The 17,454-nt window shown below is 38.4% G+C and overlaps 1 protein-coding gene across 3 annotated transcripts in view; it reads left to right on the top strand.

Annotated features, from left to right (window-relative positions):
• The window catches only part of ECT2 (epithelial cell transforming 2), a 37,493-nt gene that overhangs the window by 3,306 nt on the left and 16,733 nt on the right, over positions 1–17,454 (top strand). For 2 of the 3 annotated variants that reach the window (XM_063306437.1, XM_063306436.1), the window contains exons 3-18: positions 98–190; positions 603–785; positions 2,288–2,377; positions 3,167–3,274; positions 4,804–4,877; positions 5,019–5,149; positions 6,128–6,243; positions 6,403–6,465; positions 6,660–6,882; positions 8,108–8,244; positions 9,218–9,337; positions 9,979–10,047; positions 11,928–12,038; positions 13,265–13,361; positions 14,533–14,614; positions 15,822–15,900. In XM_063306437.1, the coding sequence (XP_063162507.1) occupies positions 98–190; positions 603–785; positions 2,288–2,377; positions 3,167–3,274; positions 4,804–4,877; positions 5,019–5,149; positions 6,128–6,243; positions 6,403–6,465; positions 6,660–6,882; positions 8,108–8,244; positions 9,218–9,337; positions 9,979–10,047; positions 11,928–12,038; positions 13,265–13,361; positions 14,533–14,614; positions 15,822–15,900 (1,776 nt within the window). The remainder of the gene's footprint in view (positions 1–97; positions 191–602; positions 786–2,287; positions 2,378–3,166; positions 3,275–4,803; positions 4,878–5,018; positions 5,150–6,127; positions 6,244–6,402; positions 6,466–6,659; positions 6,883–8,107; positions 8,245–9,217; positions 9,338–9,978; positions 10,048–11,927; positions 12,039–13,264; positions 13,362–14,532; positions 14,615–15,821; positions 15,901–17,454) is intronic. The other variant, XM_063306438.1, reaches the window with a different exon arrangement.

The following is a 17,454-nucleotide window of genomic DNA, read 5'->3' as shown; positions in this document are numbered from 1 at the left end:
GTTTGTGAATTTGTTTGTTGATAGTAGTGAAATCTCATTGTACCTGAAACTCTTATTTACTGTGTCATTCTCATACTGAAGTTCTCCTGTTCTACAGACCGTTAAGACAATGGAAGTTCCATTTATAAAGATACAGAAAACTATTTCTGGTGAACCAGAAGAAAAAATAATAAAAAGTATTATCCATATGGTACGTGGGAAAAAATGGTATCTCCGTCTGCATGCAGCATGTTGCACTATTTGGGATTGGAGTAGAGGGAAGTCACTACTATCAAGGTTTGGTAGAAGGATAAAAGAAACGCACAGTAGAAGTGAATGGTACCCTGTGGAAGCAGATGAATGGAAACACTAATCTGCTTTGAAACTACTCACATGCCTGCTTTGGCTTCAGATTCTGTGAAACTCTGACTGTTAAAATTAACGAGTCTTGTACCAATGAATTAAATTAGATACGTCTTGTTTCTGTTTGGGAAAAAGACCAGTCCTATGTCTGCATTTGTCCCTGGGCTCAGCACTACTTAGATCTTTCATTTTGGGGAACAACTTTCAAAACCCACATACGTGTTATTTATAAATATATATCTATATTGAAAAAAATGCAGGAGATTAAAGTGCCCTACATAACGATGGAATCTATGAAAGCGTATGATGACTCTGAATCACCGGAGGTTGAGGCTGTCTTTGTAATAGCAGACTTTGAAGATCCTATTTTTACTAACTTGTACAAGGCAGACTGCAGGATCCTTGGGCCCCCGGTGGTATTTCAGTGTGCTAAAAAAGGCGAGGTAAGGAAAAAAAATAGAAGCGAAATGGAAAATTGCTATCTTTTAAAATATCTTTTATATATCTTTTGAATGCGGTTGATAGCTTCTCCTGTCATTGAATTAAAAACATTTGTGTTTATTTGAATTTACTACTTTTCTCATCAGAAGCATATTTAAAGTAATTTACGCATAAGCAGGAATAGCAAAACTATACTAGAACTACTGGTATGGAAACATAATGAACTTTAGCAAGCAATCAAAATACTCAATAGGCATCAATGTCGATTTGTTCAAAAAGCTACACTCTTATTTATGAAAAGTAATGTCTCCAAACGTTTAGTAGTATGAGCTTTGAGAAATACTTAGGAACTTTGCTACTAGCGCTGTGTGAATCAAATGTAATTTGCTGCAATGAGGCCCTTGCTCTGCAGTGTCAGTATGATCCATCTTATTGGGGTGTGTGAGAACCACATTCCTCTTTGAGATGCTTCATACCATACGAAACACCTTCTCTTCTAGCATTTCCTATGCAGCAATGGGCTTCTGAGGACATGCTATTATATTGCATCCCTCAGGGCTTCACTCTCTCTCCAGTATTTTTTAGCATCTAAGTGAACCTGCTGGGAGAGATCATTAGGGGTATGGAGTTGGCTGCTGTCAGTTGCCTTATGACACCCAATGTATTTCTCTGTAAAATCTTCAGATAATGGCATGGTACCCTGAACACCTGGCTAATGTCAGTAATGGTCTGGATGGGAGTTATTAAAATGAAAATGAATCCAAGCAAGATGATGTATACTGTCAGGAGTCACAATTCCAGACAAGGCTAGCTCTCCCTTGTTCTGAAGAGGGTCCCATTCTCTTGTTGATGCTTCTGGATCAGATGCTCCTTCTGGTTTCCCAGACTGAGGCTACAGCCAGGAGCAATTTTTATCAGCTTTGGTTGAAATAGCAACGGTGTCTTTTCCTGGGAGAAAATGACCTTAAAATGGTGGTGCGCACGCTGCGAACTTCTACCCTTCACTATTGTAAGAAGCTTTACAAGGGGCTGTCCTTGTGTCTAGCCTGGAACTGTCAATTGATGCAAACTCAGCAGCTAGTTTATCCTCTGGAAGAGCAAACTGAAGCCATATCGTACATGTGCTGACAAGTTGGCACTGGCTGTCCATTTCTTTCCTTGCAACATACAAAGTACTCTTTATCCTTGAAATACTTTGTGGCTTGGGTCCAGGCTACTTAGGAGAATACCATGGCCTCGGGGCAGCTTAGGATTAACCACCTCAGGAGTCGTCTTTGGAATGCATCCAAAGAGAATCAGGTGGCATACAAGTTTAATGAATTGTTGCTAGTGTTGGTATTATTATCTCTCCTGAATTCAGAGTCCCTTTTTCTTAAGAAGGCCCTGCAGTTGCACCATTTAAAAGAGGCATTTGATTGTGATTTTTGTTTAAAATAAGTTTAATAAATAAAAATGAAAACATTGGCATCTTTTTGGAAATTGTGTTCATCAAACTTTCTTTCAGCCTCTACCCTTTGCATGTCGTCCATTGTACTGCACAAATATGGCGAATCTTGTGTTATGCTTCACGGGATTCAGGAAGAAAGATGAGCTGGTAGGAATGTTTTCTTTCTGTGCATTTTTATTAATACAGTTGCTGTGGTGAACAGCTGCAATATTAACCTTTGGACATCACCTTCAAGCTTGGCCCTATCTGATATTACAGCAGAGCTTCAGAATTTACACAAAGAACTTCTGAGTCCTTCATTGGATTGATCAGATCTGACACATTCATTTGAAATGAACAAAAACGTAATTTGTTAAGTGTTAATACTGTGTTGGTCTTACACCAGGCAGATGTGGCTTTTAATCTCCATTCAGTTTTAAAATTCAATTGATGATATTCACTTGGCAGATTATAGCAGGGTTAACTTTTCACATAAAGACAAAAATGTGATTTGTTTTGGTTTTCGCTTTAATATATTTTGTGCACTCAGCAAATGTAGTTGGTAAAGCATCGTTTGTATGAATCAAGCCAATTTGTGATTTAGCCGACAAACTGTTGCCAAAGAAACCGTGATTTCGAATGATACAGGAATTCAAACCGTATTGTAGAGTTATTGTGAAACTAAAATGGGTACAACAAGGATATTATGCTGAAATTTTCCTCTAGAAGATAGATACCCAAATACAATGTACGCAAATTAGGCATGACATTCAAAGTGCCTAGCTTTTTTTAAAAAAAAAAAATGCATAATACTGTAGACACTCTATAGCAGAAATCTTGAGGTTTATCTGGGCAAACTGGCAAGAGAAATTACCTTGTGGTGTAAATGACATCCTTAGTTTGTCCAGCAGCAATTTTAGTTCAATAAGTTCAACTGTGCTCCAATTTTGCTTTTAGGTTAAACTGGTGACCTTGGTTCATCATATGGGAGGGATTATTCGGCGAGACTTCAGTTCCAAAGTTACACATCTGGTGGCTAACTCTACACAAGGAGACAAATTCAGAGTATGTGAATTTCCCATTTCCATTAAGAGTTTCTGTGTAGATTTTCTTTTTGGCAGATACCAGAAGATTTGGTTCGTTGCAATTAAACAACAAACAAAAACAAAACTTTTTTTAAAAAAATGACACTTCTGTAATTCAAGGCTTTAAAAGCAGTGAATGAGTATTCAGATCAGGCTCTAATTTTGAAAGCAGCAAGGAGGATGCAGAAATAGACTTTTGATCCATGGATGCAGTCTTAAAATGCTGCAGTGGCATTTATCTTTGAGACTCATCTGTGAATACAGCTGGGATACATATCCAATACTCTATTTTGTTTGACATAGCTGCCTACTTTCATGGGGGAGAGGAACCTTGTTTAGACTTCTTCCCCTCTGATCAACTGTACCATAGTGGGGAAGTGGAAAGGGTGTTTCTTTTTAGAAGAACTCTTCTGATACTTTCTAAAAACACATTTTGTGCAGTTAAAAGTGGTCATAACCATTGCATTGAATAGTGCAAGAGGCTTTTAAAGCCTAATCATATCTTTTACTGCTAAATGGTGTGGTAATCTTTTGTAGCATGTTTGTGAAGTTGAATGGAATTTTTCTGTTACTTGCTAATTCAATCACTTGTAATCCATCGAGGGCAAGCTTTTGCTGTCCTTCAGAAAAAACTAACATCTGCGGCAAATGCCCTGATGTAGAAGTTATATAGTAAGCCAGCCTATATGTATTGTCAACGGACAGGAGATGCCTCATAAATAGAGATTAGTATTGTTATTTTTTTGCACTGTTCTTTCAGTAAAATATATCTGTCCCCAGTGTGCTGTTATGTAAATGTCTTTCATGAGCAAATATTTATTTTATGCAATTGGCTCTCCATTTACAACCTATCAAATAATTATGTTTCCTTTAAAAAAGATCTATGTTGAATTTATCCAAGGCTACATAGTAATAGCGTGGCTCATCCTCAAATACAAGAGTTGGTGGGTGTGAAATACTGAGTGAAAGATGTGTCCTACCCAAAACTTAAATGAAGAAGTTGCAATTGTTCTAACGCATGTTTCTTGTAATATATGCATTAATTGATTGTTTTCATAACTAAAGCACATTAGTGTGCAACTAAATAAAGCCTTTATGCAATTTAGGAGCATAATCAAAATCTTCTGCTCACATAGTTTATATGTGCAATTGAGATTCAAATGCAGGTTGAAGAGACTTAGGTTTGTCATAAAGCTACGCTAGGATTTGATGTTACTTTTGAACAGCTCAACCTATAGATATGAACACCTGAATTGCATTTATAATGCTTGTCTATAAAGTTCAGATTTGTTCCCAATGTGTACTTTTAATTTTATATTTCAATAAGAATCAGTAAACCACAGACTCATTTAATCCCCTGCCTCTCTATTTTTGTTTAAAATCTTAAAGGCTTTATCAAACATTAAAATGAAGGACAAATAGATGAAATAGACATATGGAACTGTATCTTCATGCCAGGGTTAACAGCACTTTAAAATGAAAGTTGCCTTTCCTTGTCTTGGTTTCCAGGTAGCTGTGAGTCTTGGCACTCCAATCATGAAAGCTGAGTGGATTTATAGATCTTGGGAGAGAAGAAATGACATGTATGTATAATCTTTTCTGGAGCAAGGCCTTGTATAGCATTTTTTTAGCTTGAAAGCAGAGATGTCAGAATAATTGGTAATAAATGTTGATGCAACTACCTTAAATTCATTCCTTTCTCTCTGTTCTATCCCTCTTTTTAGTGACTTTTGTGCTGCTGCTGAAGAATTTAGGAAAGAATTTAAAGTTCCACCATTTCAGGACTGCATTTTAAGTTTTCTTGGATTCTCTGATGAAGAGAAAAACAACATGGAAGAAATGACAGAAATGCAAGGTAAATGTGAAAAGGTTATGGCTGGGTTCATACTTCAGTCTAATCCATATTTTATTTTAGCCATCATGTTGAGTTAAATCATCATGGCTAAATTCATATCTCATGCTAAGCCACAGCCATACTATAATATGGCTTAGCTGGATATATGAATCTGCTATCGTAACTGACACCACAATCTGTGTAGAAATTTTTTGTACTAATTTCATGATGGGGGGTTTATTAAGTTTTATTTATTCTTAATGTTTATGTATACTACTATAGTGCAGCAGTTGGTGATTTCTATAAGAAGTCTGGTAACAATAGGGATATTCCAGTTTATGGATTCATACATATCTGGTGTGCATTTGAAAGGCTGACTAAATTTACAAAACAAATCTAAGTGCTGAGTGTTTCTCACAGTGAACAAGTAAATTTGCATCTATTTCCAAAATCCCACTGAACATAAAAATGGGAAATATCCTTGCATCTATGTTGTAACCAAAGTTTGAAGCTGCATGTAAGTGACCCATGCTCTTGGTTTTAAGAATTAGTGGCACAAAATTTCTATTAGTACTCTATTTTAGCAACCTTTTCATGGTTCTGTAAGAGGAGTCAGCATTATTCTCAAATTACCTACAAGGAGAATGAAACACTAGGGCTGAGGCGGTGTAATATATTATTGGCCATGGAACTTCAAGAAAAGGTTTTCTAATTCCCATTGCTAGTCACTGTTTGACACATAATACCACCATCTACATTTATTTAGATCAATACATTTGATCTAAATTCACATTTATTTGTAAATTTACATTTATTTTGTAGCTTCCTTTCTTGCATTGAACAAACTGTTGCTTTGAAGTTTCATTGCTACAGTATGATGTTGTCTTTACCATCATTAGCTTTTTATTTCTTTTTGTGGACAGTTCATAGCACTATTGTAGATAGCAAAAGAAGTTAGAAAATGACAGGCAAGCTCAACTGGTTACTTTTCATCTGCAGGAGGACAGCATTTGTCTGTTGGTGATGAACGGTGTACTCATCTTATAGTTGAAGAAAACACAGTAAAAAATATTCCATTTGACCCCTCTCCAAGCCTTTATGTTGTAAAGCAAGAGGTCAGTCTGAATACAGTACCCTGGATTCTTAAAAACATTTAAGAATAAAATGAGAGGTTTTGTAACATAAGCCATGCTCAGTTGCTATTCTTAACTTCGGAATGATAGATAGTTGCACTAGTCTGAATAAATGACAGAAGATGCTTTTTCTCCCTCTAGTGGTTCTGGGGAAGCATACAGATGGATGCCAGAGCTGGTGAATCAATGTACTTATTTGAAAAGGTATGCTGCTATGCAAGGAAATGGAGAATTGGGGGAACAATTGGCAAAATCAAGCCGAGATCTCTCAATTTGTTTCCCAGGTTAAACTTGCAAGGAAAAAAAAATTCCTTTGAATGGCAGAAATGGGCATCTGTACAGAACCTGGATTGTAAAAGGAAAAAATTACTAATCTGGACATCTGCATTTCACTATAGCCAGACAGTCCCAAATTGAAGACCTCGGTCTCGCTACTTTCTCTAAATACGCCAAACAGCAACCGGAAGAGACGGCGTTTGAGAGAAACCCTTGCTCAGCTGACCAGGGAAACGGACATGTCTCCCTTTCCACCTCGGAAGCGGCCATCGGCCGAACATTCCCTTTCCATGGGATCATTACTTGACATTTCCAATACACCGGAGTCGAGCATGGCAAATGGAGGTATAGCTAAACTATCTTTGCACGTCTTAATTTTTCTCATGAAAATAAAACACCACTGGATTGCTCTGCTAATATGAGTAACAGGCTTTTTCCTTCTCAAACTATGCAGGGAAGAGGATAGAATTGAGGAACATGGAGAAAGATAGAGAGAAAGGCACCTCTCATGTCCTTAGACTTAGCCGGATGAGGAAGAGATCGTGCAGATACTCCAATTGTATTTCTTTGGATAATGTTTCTTGTAAATGTTGTATAAGCTCATTAGAAAGTCTACAACAAACAGCCAAGGCAACTAGCAGTAATGTACCTGAAAGCCTTGTTAATGGGACATCTCAAATGAATCTCCAAAAATATTTTCTTTTGCCAATGGAACGCAAAAACAATCATGTAAGGCTCCATTCCATTCTGGTTTTGAACGATGTCTTGTGTGAACATCCTCCAGCTATAAGCATGCTGAGAACTTCACAAGGTGATGATGGGTTGACTGATAGTTTTTAGATAGAAAGGGCTATTTACTTAATGCAGAACTTAAGTGCAACTCGGGCACCAAAAGGACAATTTCAGAATGAGCATTGATCAGTTTGGAGAATCCACTTGCAAACCAAATCCGCTTTGTCCCAGGAGAGATTCAGTATAAAAATAAGCTTTTCTAAAATGCGCAAACATTAGTATGGAGTGCAGGAAGTGAGAGGAACAACCAGCAAAAAGGCTATAAGTACAGGAATAGTTATTTATGCTGGAACACCTGCTGATGACAATCATAGCTGGGTAATTGGATCTGACTAATATTTTGAATCAAATTCAAATGACAGCCTCAAGTACATGTTTGTGTTGCTAGCAAGTAAGCATTAGTTAGATGCTATTTCGAATTCATGGTGTAACTAAAATTCCTAGAAATTAATCTTCTCACAGCAGATTGTACAAGTTCAGAGTACTCTAGTTGTTTTCCCTAATGATGCTGATGTGATAGTCAGCAGTTATTTCACGAAGCGGAAGTAGTGGGCATAACTTCAAATCAACTGATGATATTGGAAATGACCAACACAGACAATTTTTTTCTGTTTTAAGAAAACTTTGTTTTGGGCAACCATTAAAACTGCCTTGTATTCAGTCCCAGTTCATGTTAAATGGGCCTTTCTATTTTAAGAAGAGTTGTTTCCCAGCTTCTGTAGTAAATTTCCCGCTTTCTTTAAAGAAATATGTCATACCATTTCTCCATCCTTCACAGAAACTCCCAAATCTTGTGCAAAGCCATCCAAAAACACAACTCCCTTTCCTTCAAAGCAATCCGCAAGGTGGCAGGTTGCAAAGGAGCTCTATCAGACAGAAAGCAACTATGTAGATATCCTGACAACCATAATCCAGGTAAGTTAATGGAAGTTGCTTCATTTACTGCATCGCTTCTTAAAATGATGCTTTAAGTGACTTGTGTTAAGATGGATATTGCAGCAACCAGTTAGGGATGATTCACGTATTACCCAGAAAATACGCTTGTGTGTATTCTAAGAGTCTCCTCTTAGATGTGATGGACAAAAGGGAAGGCAATTTCCTTATTTCCCTCTTTGAGCCCAGGACCACCTTCTGTGCTATTCTGGAGGAGCTTCTAAGTCTCTGGAATGAATTTGTGTTGGGGAGGGGGGGGCACGGTGGGCTTGTAGGAGGAAGGACTGTCTCATTCACTAACATAGATACGTGTTAATTGAGGCAATTGCTAAAGCAGAGCTGCTTCACTAACAAAATAGCACCTTTGGTTTCTGTTCAAGGCACAGATATAGTCATTTATTCATTTATATTTTTAATTTGTCTGGTAATGCTTTCTCAGTATCTTGCCTATGTTAGGCGGCAGCAGCAGCAATTAGCCACGTCTCCTTGGCATCCATCCACCACATGGCATGTTTGAGTTGAAATGGATTTGTAGGGTCTGTCTAGCATCATGAACGTTTTAGCCTGAGGTGCCCCTATGCTGGGCTTGTCTGTTTCATGTATAAAATCTTAAAACCCATGTTGGGTCTTGAGTCTCACAACAGCTTTTTCTGGAGGTTTATTTTTAGAAGGGGATGAAGCCACATTGGTGCTTTAAAGGACAAGCCCAGCATATGATTTAGAGGACAGTATCTTGCAGATGCTATTCTTGAGAGAGAGAGAGATTTTTCACAGGAACAAAAGGAAATTGGCAGAAAGGATGAAAGAGGATTCATCAAGTCTTGTCTGACTCACAAGCATACACAAAACATCAGTGCATGTGTGTAAATATACTCATTCTGCCCTAGTCCATATGTAATTTGGTAGTACTAACATCTTTTATAAAATTGCTGACATTTGCTTTTTTTTCCTTCAGGTCTTTCAACTCCCTTTGGAAAAGGAAGGACAGCTTGGAGGCCCCATTCTTGCACCAGAAGAAATCAAAACTATATTTGGCAGTATTCCAGATATCCTTGATGTACATATTAAGATAAAGGTGGTATCATTTTTAAAACAGTCTACTTTGTGAATATTTGTTGCCCAAATTCCTTGCTTGTGCTGCACTGGAAGAATGTTAACATTCCTTAGTAATCTCAGTAAATAAAAGAAAGCAGAATTGGAAGTGGGCCTGGTGTCATCATAATTTGTTAAATTTATCTCCTCCTTTCTCCCCGCACCAGCAGTTCTGTAAAATACATTCGGCTGAGAGGTCATGACTGGCCCAAGGTCACCCATGACTTCCATGGTCTACTTGAACCTGAGATTCTCCAGCCCAACTCCAACACCTTAAACACTCCAGCAGACAACCCCAGAGTCTTGTATAAATAACTTTCTAATATTTTGACAATTTACTTGAACATTGATAGCTGATGATTCTAAATCTTAAATTTTGTGTTGGAGCATTCTGCAGTATTGCTAATGCTATTGTTAAGTGACATCGTTACTGACTGAGCTCCTTGAGATTAGCTTGATTAAGTATTAAAAATAAAGTTTTTCTTACTCTCCCCTCCTCCTGTCCTGGCTTCCAAGCATCACACTGAATGAAAATTCATTTAGAAGTTCAGACACCAAACTAACTTGCCATTTTGGAGCTATGAGTAATTGCAAATGGATAGAGTGCCATCTTTGTTGTTTTAGGATGACCTTGAAGACCTTATGATAAACTGGACTGAAAGCCAAAGCATTGGTGATATTATACTTAAATATGTAAGTTTTGTTTTTTGCACTATGAATGGATGCTGTTACTATATTTTGTATCTGAAGTGGATCCTTCACTTCTAGTATTTCCTCTTGTTCATGTGAAGGACCCTTTTGTCCTGAAGGCACTGGGAGAACGTAATGTAGCTGTACTGTTTGTATTAGTGTTATTGGGCAGCATTTGGGCAGGGGACAGTCCTATCTATGCTCTTAGGTTTACTGAATCATGAACTTGTGTTCAGTAGAGTTAAATAACTCCATATACAGCAGATGCATGGTTGCAGCTGTATGTTAATAATTCTTAGGCAAGGTCTGGGTTGTAGTGTGAAATACTAATTTTTTACGACAGTGGCCTGTTCTGCAGGTCCTGAGATTTCTTTTGAAATAAAAAGTTTAAATAAAAAGAATGAATTTTTATTGACCTGCAAGGATGTGGGATCTTACATAGGGGTAGGCTATAGAATAATTTGAGTCTAGAGGCATTATGGATAGGAACAGAGTACAAATACATGCTTTTATTTCTACTTGGGCCAGTATAAGCATTTATGGGTTTGCTCTGCAAATACGTGTAGGTGTTTGTTATACAAATCATTCAATGCAAATTAAGGTTGGGCAGCTCTTTAGATTTGAACTCCAGAAAAGGCCTCAAAATATGCAGGAGTGCAACAGCACTGTCTGCAGTGCATTAAGGAAGCTATGCCTTTTCCCTTGATCAGACAGCTGTCTTCTGCATCTCCCACATGATCCTGGAGAAAAGATGCAGTTGCTTTAATGTGTTGCAGACAGGTGCTGTGTTTGCCCCACTGCATGCTCTGGAGCACTTTTTGGAAATTGAAGTCAACATGTTACAGAGCCCTAATGCATATAGGGCACTTATAGCCTAAACACTACAGGCTTCATGCAGGTGGCTACATTAAACACAAATCTAGGCTGCTGCTATTTATACCGGAATGTCCGTGGAAGAAATATCCAGATATTTTTCCTGGGTTTCTCCCTATATTGTTGCTCGATTATTCAAGTCTGGCAATCTACATTTATCATTTAGCAACGTTGATGCTATAGCTGAACTTGGATTTGGCTGCATATAGAATGAATCGAAGGATGGTTTTTGTTAGATTCTATAAGGGTATATGGGGACGCTGTAAAATAGCTGCTCAGAATACAAGCTTTCTATGGCTGTCCCGTTAAACTTAGTTTTGTTGTGGATAGAAGACAAAAATAGACCTAAATTAAACATGTTGGAAATATTTTTCTTCTGTAAAAGAATCTTTAAGAACAACTGCAGTGTCTGAGGACACTGTAAAAACAGAAAGGGGGACACTTTTTTAGCTGAGAGCACCATTCCAATTTCTGTTTTATTGCATTGCTTCCAAGCACTGAAGAAGTGTATGGTGTTCTGACTGCAAGAGATGTGGGGCTTTTCCATTTGGGGGTGGGTTGGTGGAGGTTAATTTGAAGGGAAATATGTGTGTTAAACCTGTACAGGGCTTAATGCATATTTCCTGTTTTAAGCTCAAGAACATACTGAAGAATTTTCATGTCATGCCCCTGAGACGGGCTGTAAAAGCTGCAAAAACATTGCTGGGGAGCAATCTTTTGGCTACAGGATGCCTCCCCCTCTAGACTATTCAGGTTGGAGGACTTTATCAGCATTACACTTTTAGTAGTTTTCCACAGCCAAAATTATCAGGCAAGTGATCAAAATATTTTATAATAGGTTTAATAAACAGCTATCCCTACTAACACCAACAGAGGTCAGCTTTACCAGTGGCATAGAGCTACTTTAGCAATTACTTAGAGTAAGTTGGAACTGCTTGCTATGAAGCACCAATTTTATTTAATTTTTCAACTAGATGCATGTTGTAAATAAAAGTTTGGGATTCTTTCAGTCTAAAGACTTGCTGAAAACATATCCTCCTTTTGTGAACTTCTTTGAAATGAGCAAGGAAACCATTAACAAGTGTGAAAAGCAGAAGCCCAGGTTTCATGCTTTCTTAAAGGCAAGTATTTATTTCCTGGTTCTAATGCGGGGATCTACTTCCTGAAAGGTGTGATTTTTGAAACTGAGATAAGCAATTAAGACCTGAGCACTGTGGAAGCACGAATATGCTAGAATACTGTCTTGGTTAACGTAATGGGGAAAGTTGCAGCTTTGAAATTCAGAATAGGGACAACCTAGGTTGATGGAATAACAGCATATATTTTACTTCTGTGTAAAATATAAATAGCAGATGATCCCAATGTGCTTTACAAGGGCAGAAGCTAGGTTGGCAAAAGTTTCTTGCTTGCACTTATAAAAAAAACAGGGATGCAGAGAGTATTTTATTTTATCAGGAGCTTACAACCTCATTTGTACTAATGTAATTGCTACTTGTAAACATAAGCTATCCTTAGGAGATCTTGGCCATCAGTAGATAATTAACTCCACTCCTGAGCCTTCATTTTACATTTGTTTTTCCTCTTTCCTCTGATTTTGGTATGACTCAATTTAGTAGACCTCAGCAGAATAAATCCTGTAAAGCAAATGTCTTCCTATGTATGCATCAGAGCACAGTGCAGGGGGTGAAAACAGATGACCTCGGCTGCTATTAAGCTGAAAAGGAGCCTCAGTTTATCAGCCTTGTATGTCCAGACCAGCTTTGCTCTAATACTTGGCCTCATGCTAGACTATAACCACTATTTGCCCATCTTGTTTCCATGGAACTGGCATAGACTCAAAAGGGGCTCTTTTACTGTTGGTCCAGACCACTGGCTTAATCTATCTATCTATCTATCTATCTATCTATCTATCTATCTATCTATCTATCTATCTATCTATCTATCTATCTATTTCTGCCTGCTTTATTTGTTTTTACCAGCGTTGGAGAGATGAGAGCTGTTTAGGCATTCTGTTTTTCTTGTTTTAATAAAGTGTAACCGTGTAGTCAGAGTAATAAAAGAGGGCCCCTACTACTAATATAATTAATGGGGAATGAGAAATAAAATTAGCAGTGAAGAAAGACATGGCTTTCAAACTATTGATTTAACCATTTTTACGTAGCAATTTAGTAAATATCTTCTAGCAAGGTTCCCAGATAGGCAATTAACAACCTATGTAATATGTCAAACTTACATTTTTTTAAAGCTCAGTGACATATAAGCGTGGAAACACTGACATTGTAGAGTTTTTTAAAAAAGAAAGATCTGTTACTTTCTAGAAATAATGCTACAACCTCTCTTGCAATAGATAAATCAAGCTAAGCCAGAGTGTGGTCGTCAGAGTTTGGCGGAACTCCTAATCCGGCCAGTACAGAGGCTGCCAAGTGTTGCCCTTCTTCTAAATGGTATGTTCATAAGCTGGTTTGTCTAGTGGTTTAAGCAATTAGTTAGCATTTGTAGATCATGGGGTATAATTTTAGCTGTTTTCACTGGATAAGTCCAACTGGGTCTATGAACTCCTTCAAGAAATGAACTGGAAAATGTCTTTTATGGATGACAGGGATATAAAGTTTATTGTGTTCCCAAATAATAGGTAATCTGTTTTAATCAGTATTTGTTTTTAGCATTAATTTAATTGTAAAGTCTATGAACTATGCTTTAATTAAGATGCATAATGGAATGTAACTTAATAGCCACTTGAGATGCTCTTTTAGTACACTGGTCCTGAAGTTCTCTGTCATCAAGATACACGGAAGTTACTTCAATTCATTGGTAGCTTAAACCAGGTATAATTATTTAAGCCTAAACTGCATCAGATTATATACTTTTAAAGTAGTACAGGATGGCTTAGTAATAAAACGAACGTGCTTAATGTGAAGTCCCATAATTGCTCATTAAAACTGACTTTAAAAATCTGTGAAAGAATAGAAATGATAGTAAAAATCAGTTCATCTCAACTTTCAGAAGTACATTTAAAAATAGGTATTTTTTTCTAGAAAGAGCATGCTGTGAATGTTCTCCTGCTTTGTCTGTTTCTTCTCTTCCCCTCAAGTCCCCTGGACTTTTAGCCTATATTTGTACACTAATCCTCATTGTTGTGTTGTCTTGTGGTCTTCACTCTATTTTTTTCCATATTCCATTTAATTAATACCTCCCCCCTTCCCCTGGTTTTTTTTCTTATAATAATCCTGTGCCGTATATTAGAGGTAACAACTCACTGAAGTTCTCTTCTTAAGCGTTGTACCAAATGAGGGTTTGAAGCAGCTTTTGCTGTAGTCCAATTCTCAAGGTGTCCTCCCCCCTCCCCACTTTTGGGACTGAGATCAAATTGTATCTGATACATATTTAAATTTTCTTCCCCATAGGAAAATAGGAATATGCTCTTAAAAGTAAATAGTTAAAAAGCTGAGCTTGCAAGATTTCTGCCTCATCAGGACCCTAAGTGCAATGGCTAAACCCTTTAATTCAAGTACACAGATTTCTGTGGTGACAGCCTCTCAGAAATGTCTACTTCTAGAGCAGCATGCTGACGGCTGTGATGCACAGTAGCTTTGTTTCCATCTTTCCTTGTTGCAGATCTTAAGAAGCACACCGCGGAAGACAACCCTGACAAGGCAACCCTAGAGAGTGCCATTGAGTCATTGAAGGAAGTGATGACGTAAGTGTGAGGACTCTAGTTGCTGCTAGTCTCAAAATTAATATAGCAACTTACTAGGAACGTACAAACCATTCTCTGTGTGGAACATATGGTTTTGAGTGGTTGGTTCCTGCAACAAAATGTTGGGGCTATTTTGTTTTGAATGTGGACGGGAGAACAAAAGGCAGAAGTGTCAAGTGGGGCAGGGAGGAGTCATAGTGGGAAACAGCTATGGCCTTGGTGATGATGTGTGCAGACGTTGGCAGTCACGGGAAGGAGGAGAGGAGAAGATGAGGAGGCTGGTGGGATGTGCTGAGCTGGGATCATTGCAGGAAGGAACAGATGCATTGGTGGCTGAGCGGAGAAGGGGGAGGGACTGGGAAGATTGGAGATGGGTGAGCCAGCACAGAGGCCAAGTGGAGATTTGTGGGGAATGGCCTTGCCTATTTGCCTTGAAAAATCACCCCAAGATCCTATCAGATTTTGCGTTGACTGAAAGACAGAACAACCAAAGAGTTCCAGGCTTTATTTCTGCTTAACTGTGCCCAGCCTGAAATGATCTGACAGAACGTCCAATACACAATGGCTTCAAAACTAAAAAAAATTTCTGTTTCTATTTTGCGCACACCCTTATAAATTGTCTTGGAAGTAATGTGCATTGAGTGCATTGCGTAATAAGCTAGATGGAAAGGCATCGGCAAGCTCTGTGCACTGATAACTCCTTCCCTACCTTTTAGAAAGCTAGCTGGTTGTCACTGTGATGTTTGTGAATAGCTGCTGACTACAGTCCAAATAAAACTTAGAATTAGGCTGAAGATAAGGACCTGATTCTGTTTTCCTGGAAACTCACAGCTCCTAATCTCTATCCTTCGGTAGTGTGTTTTGTAATGAGGAGTATCTTACTTCATAAAAAGCTTCAAGTTAGTCTTGAGAAGGAGATCATTTCTTAAGGTGCTAGGATATGTTTTCAATCCTTTCTGTATAACTCCCAAGGAGTGAAAGCTGAAAAATAAACAGTGAATGAAATCACCCAAATGAATGTTGAATTATCTGTTCTATGGAAGGTTCATTGAATCTCATATTTCAGAACAGAAAAGGGAGAGCAGCCAGGGAACTTAATATTTTTCCATTCTCAATTTAAATACTTTCTCCAGTTTGGGGCCTGCTGCTTTCCACATTTATGTTTTTCCCACATTTTCACCAGCATTTCCCCAAACTCTTTTTCTAGACACATTAATGAAGACAAAAGAAAGACTGAAGGCCAAAGACAGATTTTTGATGTTGTTTATGAAGTAGATGGTTGCCCAGTAAGTACTGGTATAATGGTCCATTATAATGAAAAAAGGCAGTGGTGGATTTGAGCAAAATGGAGAGGAGGAAAAGTGCATGATTAGGGCAGGGACAAATTTTGAGAACAAGTGGTAGACATACACAATGGCTGCTATAGTGGCTGTGGGACATGCCTTCCTATTCTCAGTGTATGGATGTGCAAAACTCACTCATTTGGAAACACTAGCAAATGTTCAATTCCTCCTGTCTGGCCCCAAAGCAGACTCATTTTGCTTGAAATACTATGTCCAGGTTCCCAGAACTTTGCTTGAAATACTATGTCCAAGACCCCCATCAGAAACGTCCAGGACCCTTCTGCTTGGGAGGATATACTTCCAAAAACTACTGAACTATCTCCAAATGGCATTGGCTGGAGGAGGTTCAGCATGGTCCAGAGGGAGAACAAACATTCTGGACTTCTCCAGAATATTTTATACCTGAATTGATGAGTTTTTCATATCCCTACTCTACCATTCCAGCCTGAAAAGCATTCTTACAAAGAAAGTTGATGCTAGGAGTGAGTTCTTTGCTCTCCAGCATGCCAGTTTCCTATTTAAATTTTTATTAAAAGGATTATTTAATAAAAGATCTTGATTCCCCATCAGTTTCTGCATCTTATGGGTCAGGGAACCCAGATTGGTCCTTCTTTCTTAGCTTGTATACTGGAGAACTGTAACGTTGGTGAATACAGTAGTCTTCAGTGATCTTCTAAATGCCATGGAGGGTGAGGAGCCTTTCAAAACCTCTGGGAGTAGAGAGCTCTAAACTGTGGAGACCACCACAGAGAAGGTCTGCAGTTCATTTCCCCCTAAATTCTGGTAACAGGCCTCTTTGAGATGTCCTCACTGGATGTCAAGATGGTACTTAATGAAACTCAGTGCTGTGCTATTTAAGGCTTTGTAGGTCATTTCTGGCACTTTGAATTGGGCCAAAGGTCTATCAGTAGCCAGGGTAGGAGGGGCTTGAATCCAAACTCATACCGCAAAGAACCTTGTTCAGTTCCTCAGGCTCAGTAAGATCCAAAGAATCCTAGATAATATAAGATCTACTCTTGCTCACTATATTGGAATCTGTCCAACTGTCATTTAGCCTAGAACAAACATGATTAACTTTATCTGCCAATCAGCAAAATTGTCCTGTGAGCCTGCAGGAGTCTTATCCTGATCATCTTTCCCCAATGGGACCCGGATCGCTGATCAGGGCTGCTGCTTCTACCATTACCTGTAACCTTTGCCTGTGTAGGACCCACCAATCCAAATTTCCCCAGTGCAACTCTTCCTGTTCTCTCACTTCAGGGGGGAAAGAGGGAGCCCCCATCAGCATTCTCCGGCTCTCCCCTGGGGTCCTTGGTATAATTACTTCCAAGAAATCCAATTTATCCCTTACCTAAGAAGGGTACTTACTAATTCCATGTGTAAGCACCCTTCTTATTGTGTACTGTGCCAGAACTAACAATTCATGTATCTTGTGATAAAAGAATATTCTCCACCTTTATCATCATTTCTTGGTGATGCAGCAACCTCCCAACTTTT

This window comes from Candoia aspera, chromosome 6, assembly GCF_035149785.1.
Source record: "Candoia aspera isolate rCanAsp1 chromosome 6, rCanAsp1.hap2, whole genome shotgun sequence".
Classification (NCBI taxonomy): domain Eukaryota; kingdom Metazoa; phylum Chordata; class Lepidosauria; order Squamata; family Boidae; genus Candoia; species Candoia aspera.
The sequence above is the reverse complement of the archived record's forward strand: the minus strand, read 5'-3'. Positions and strand labels throughout refer to the sequence as shown.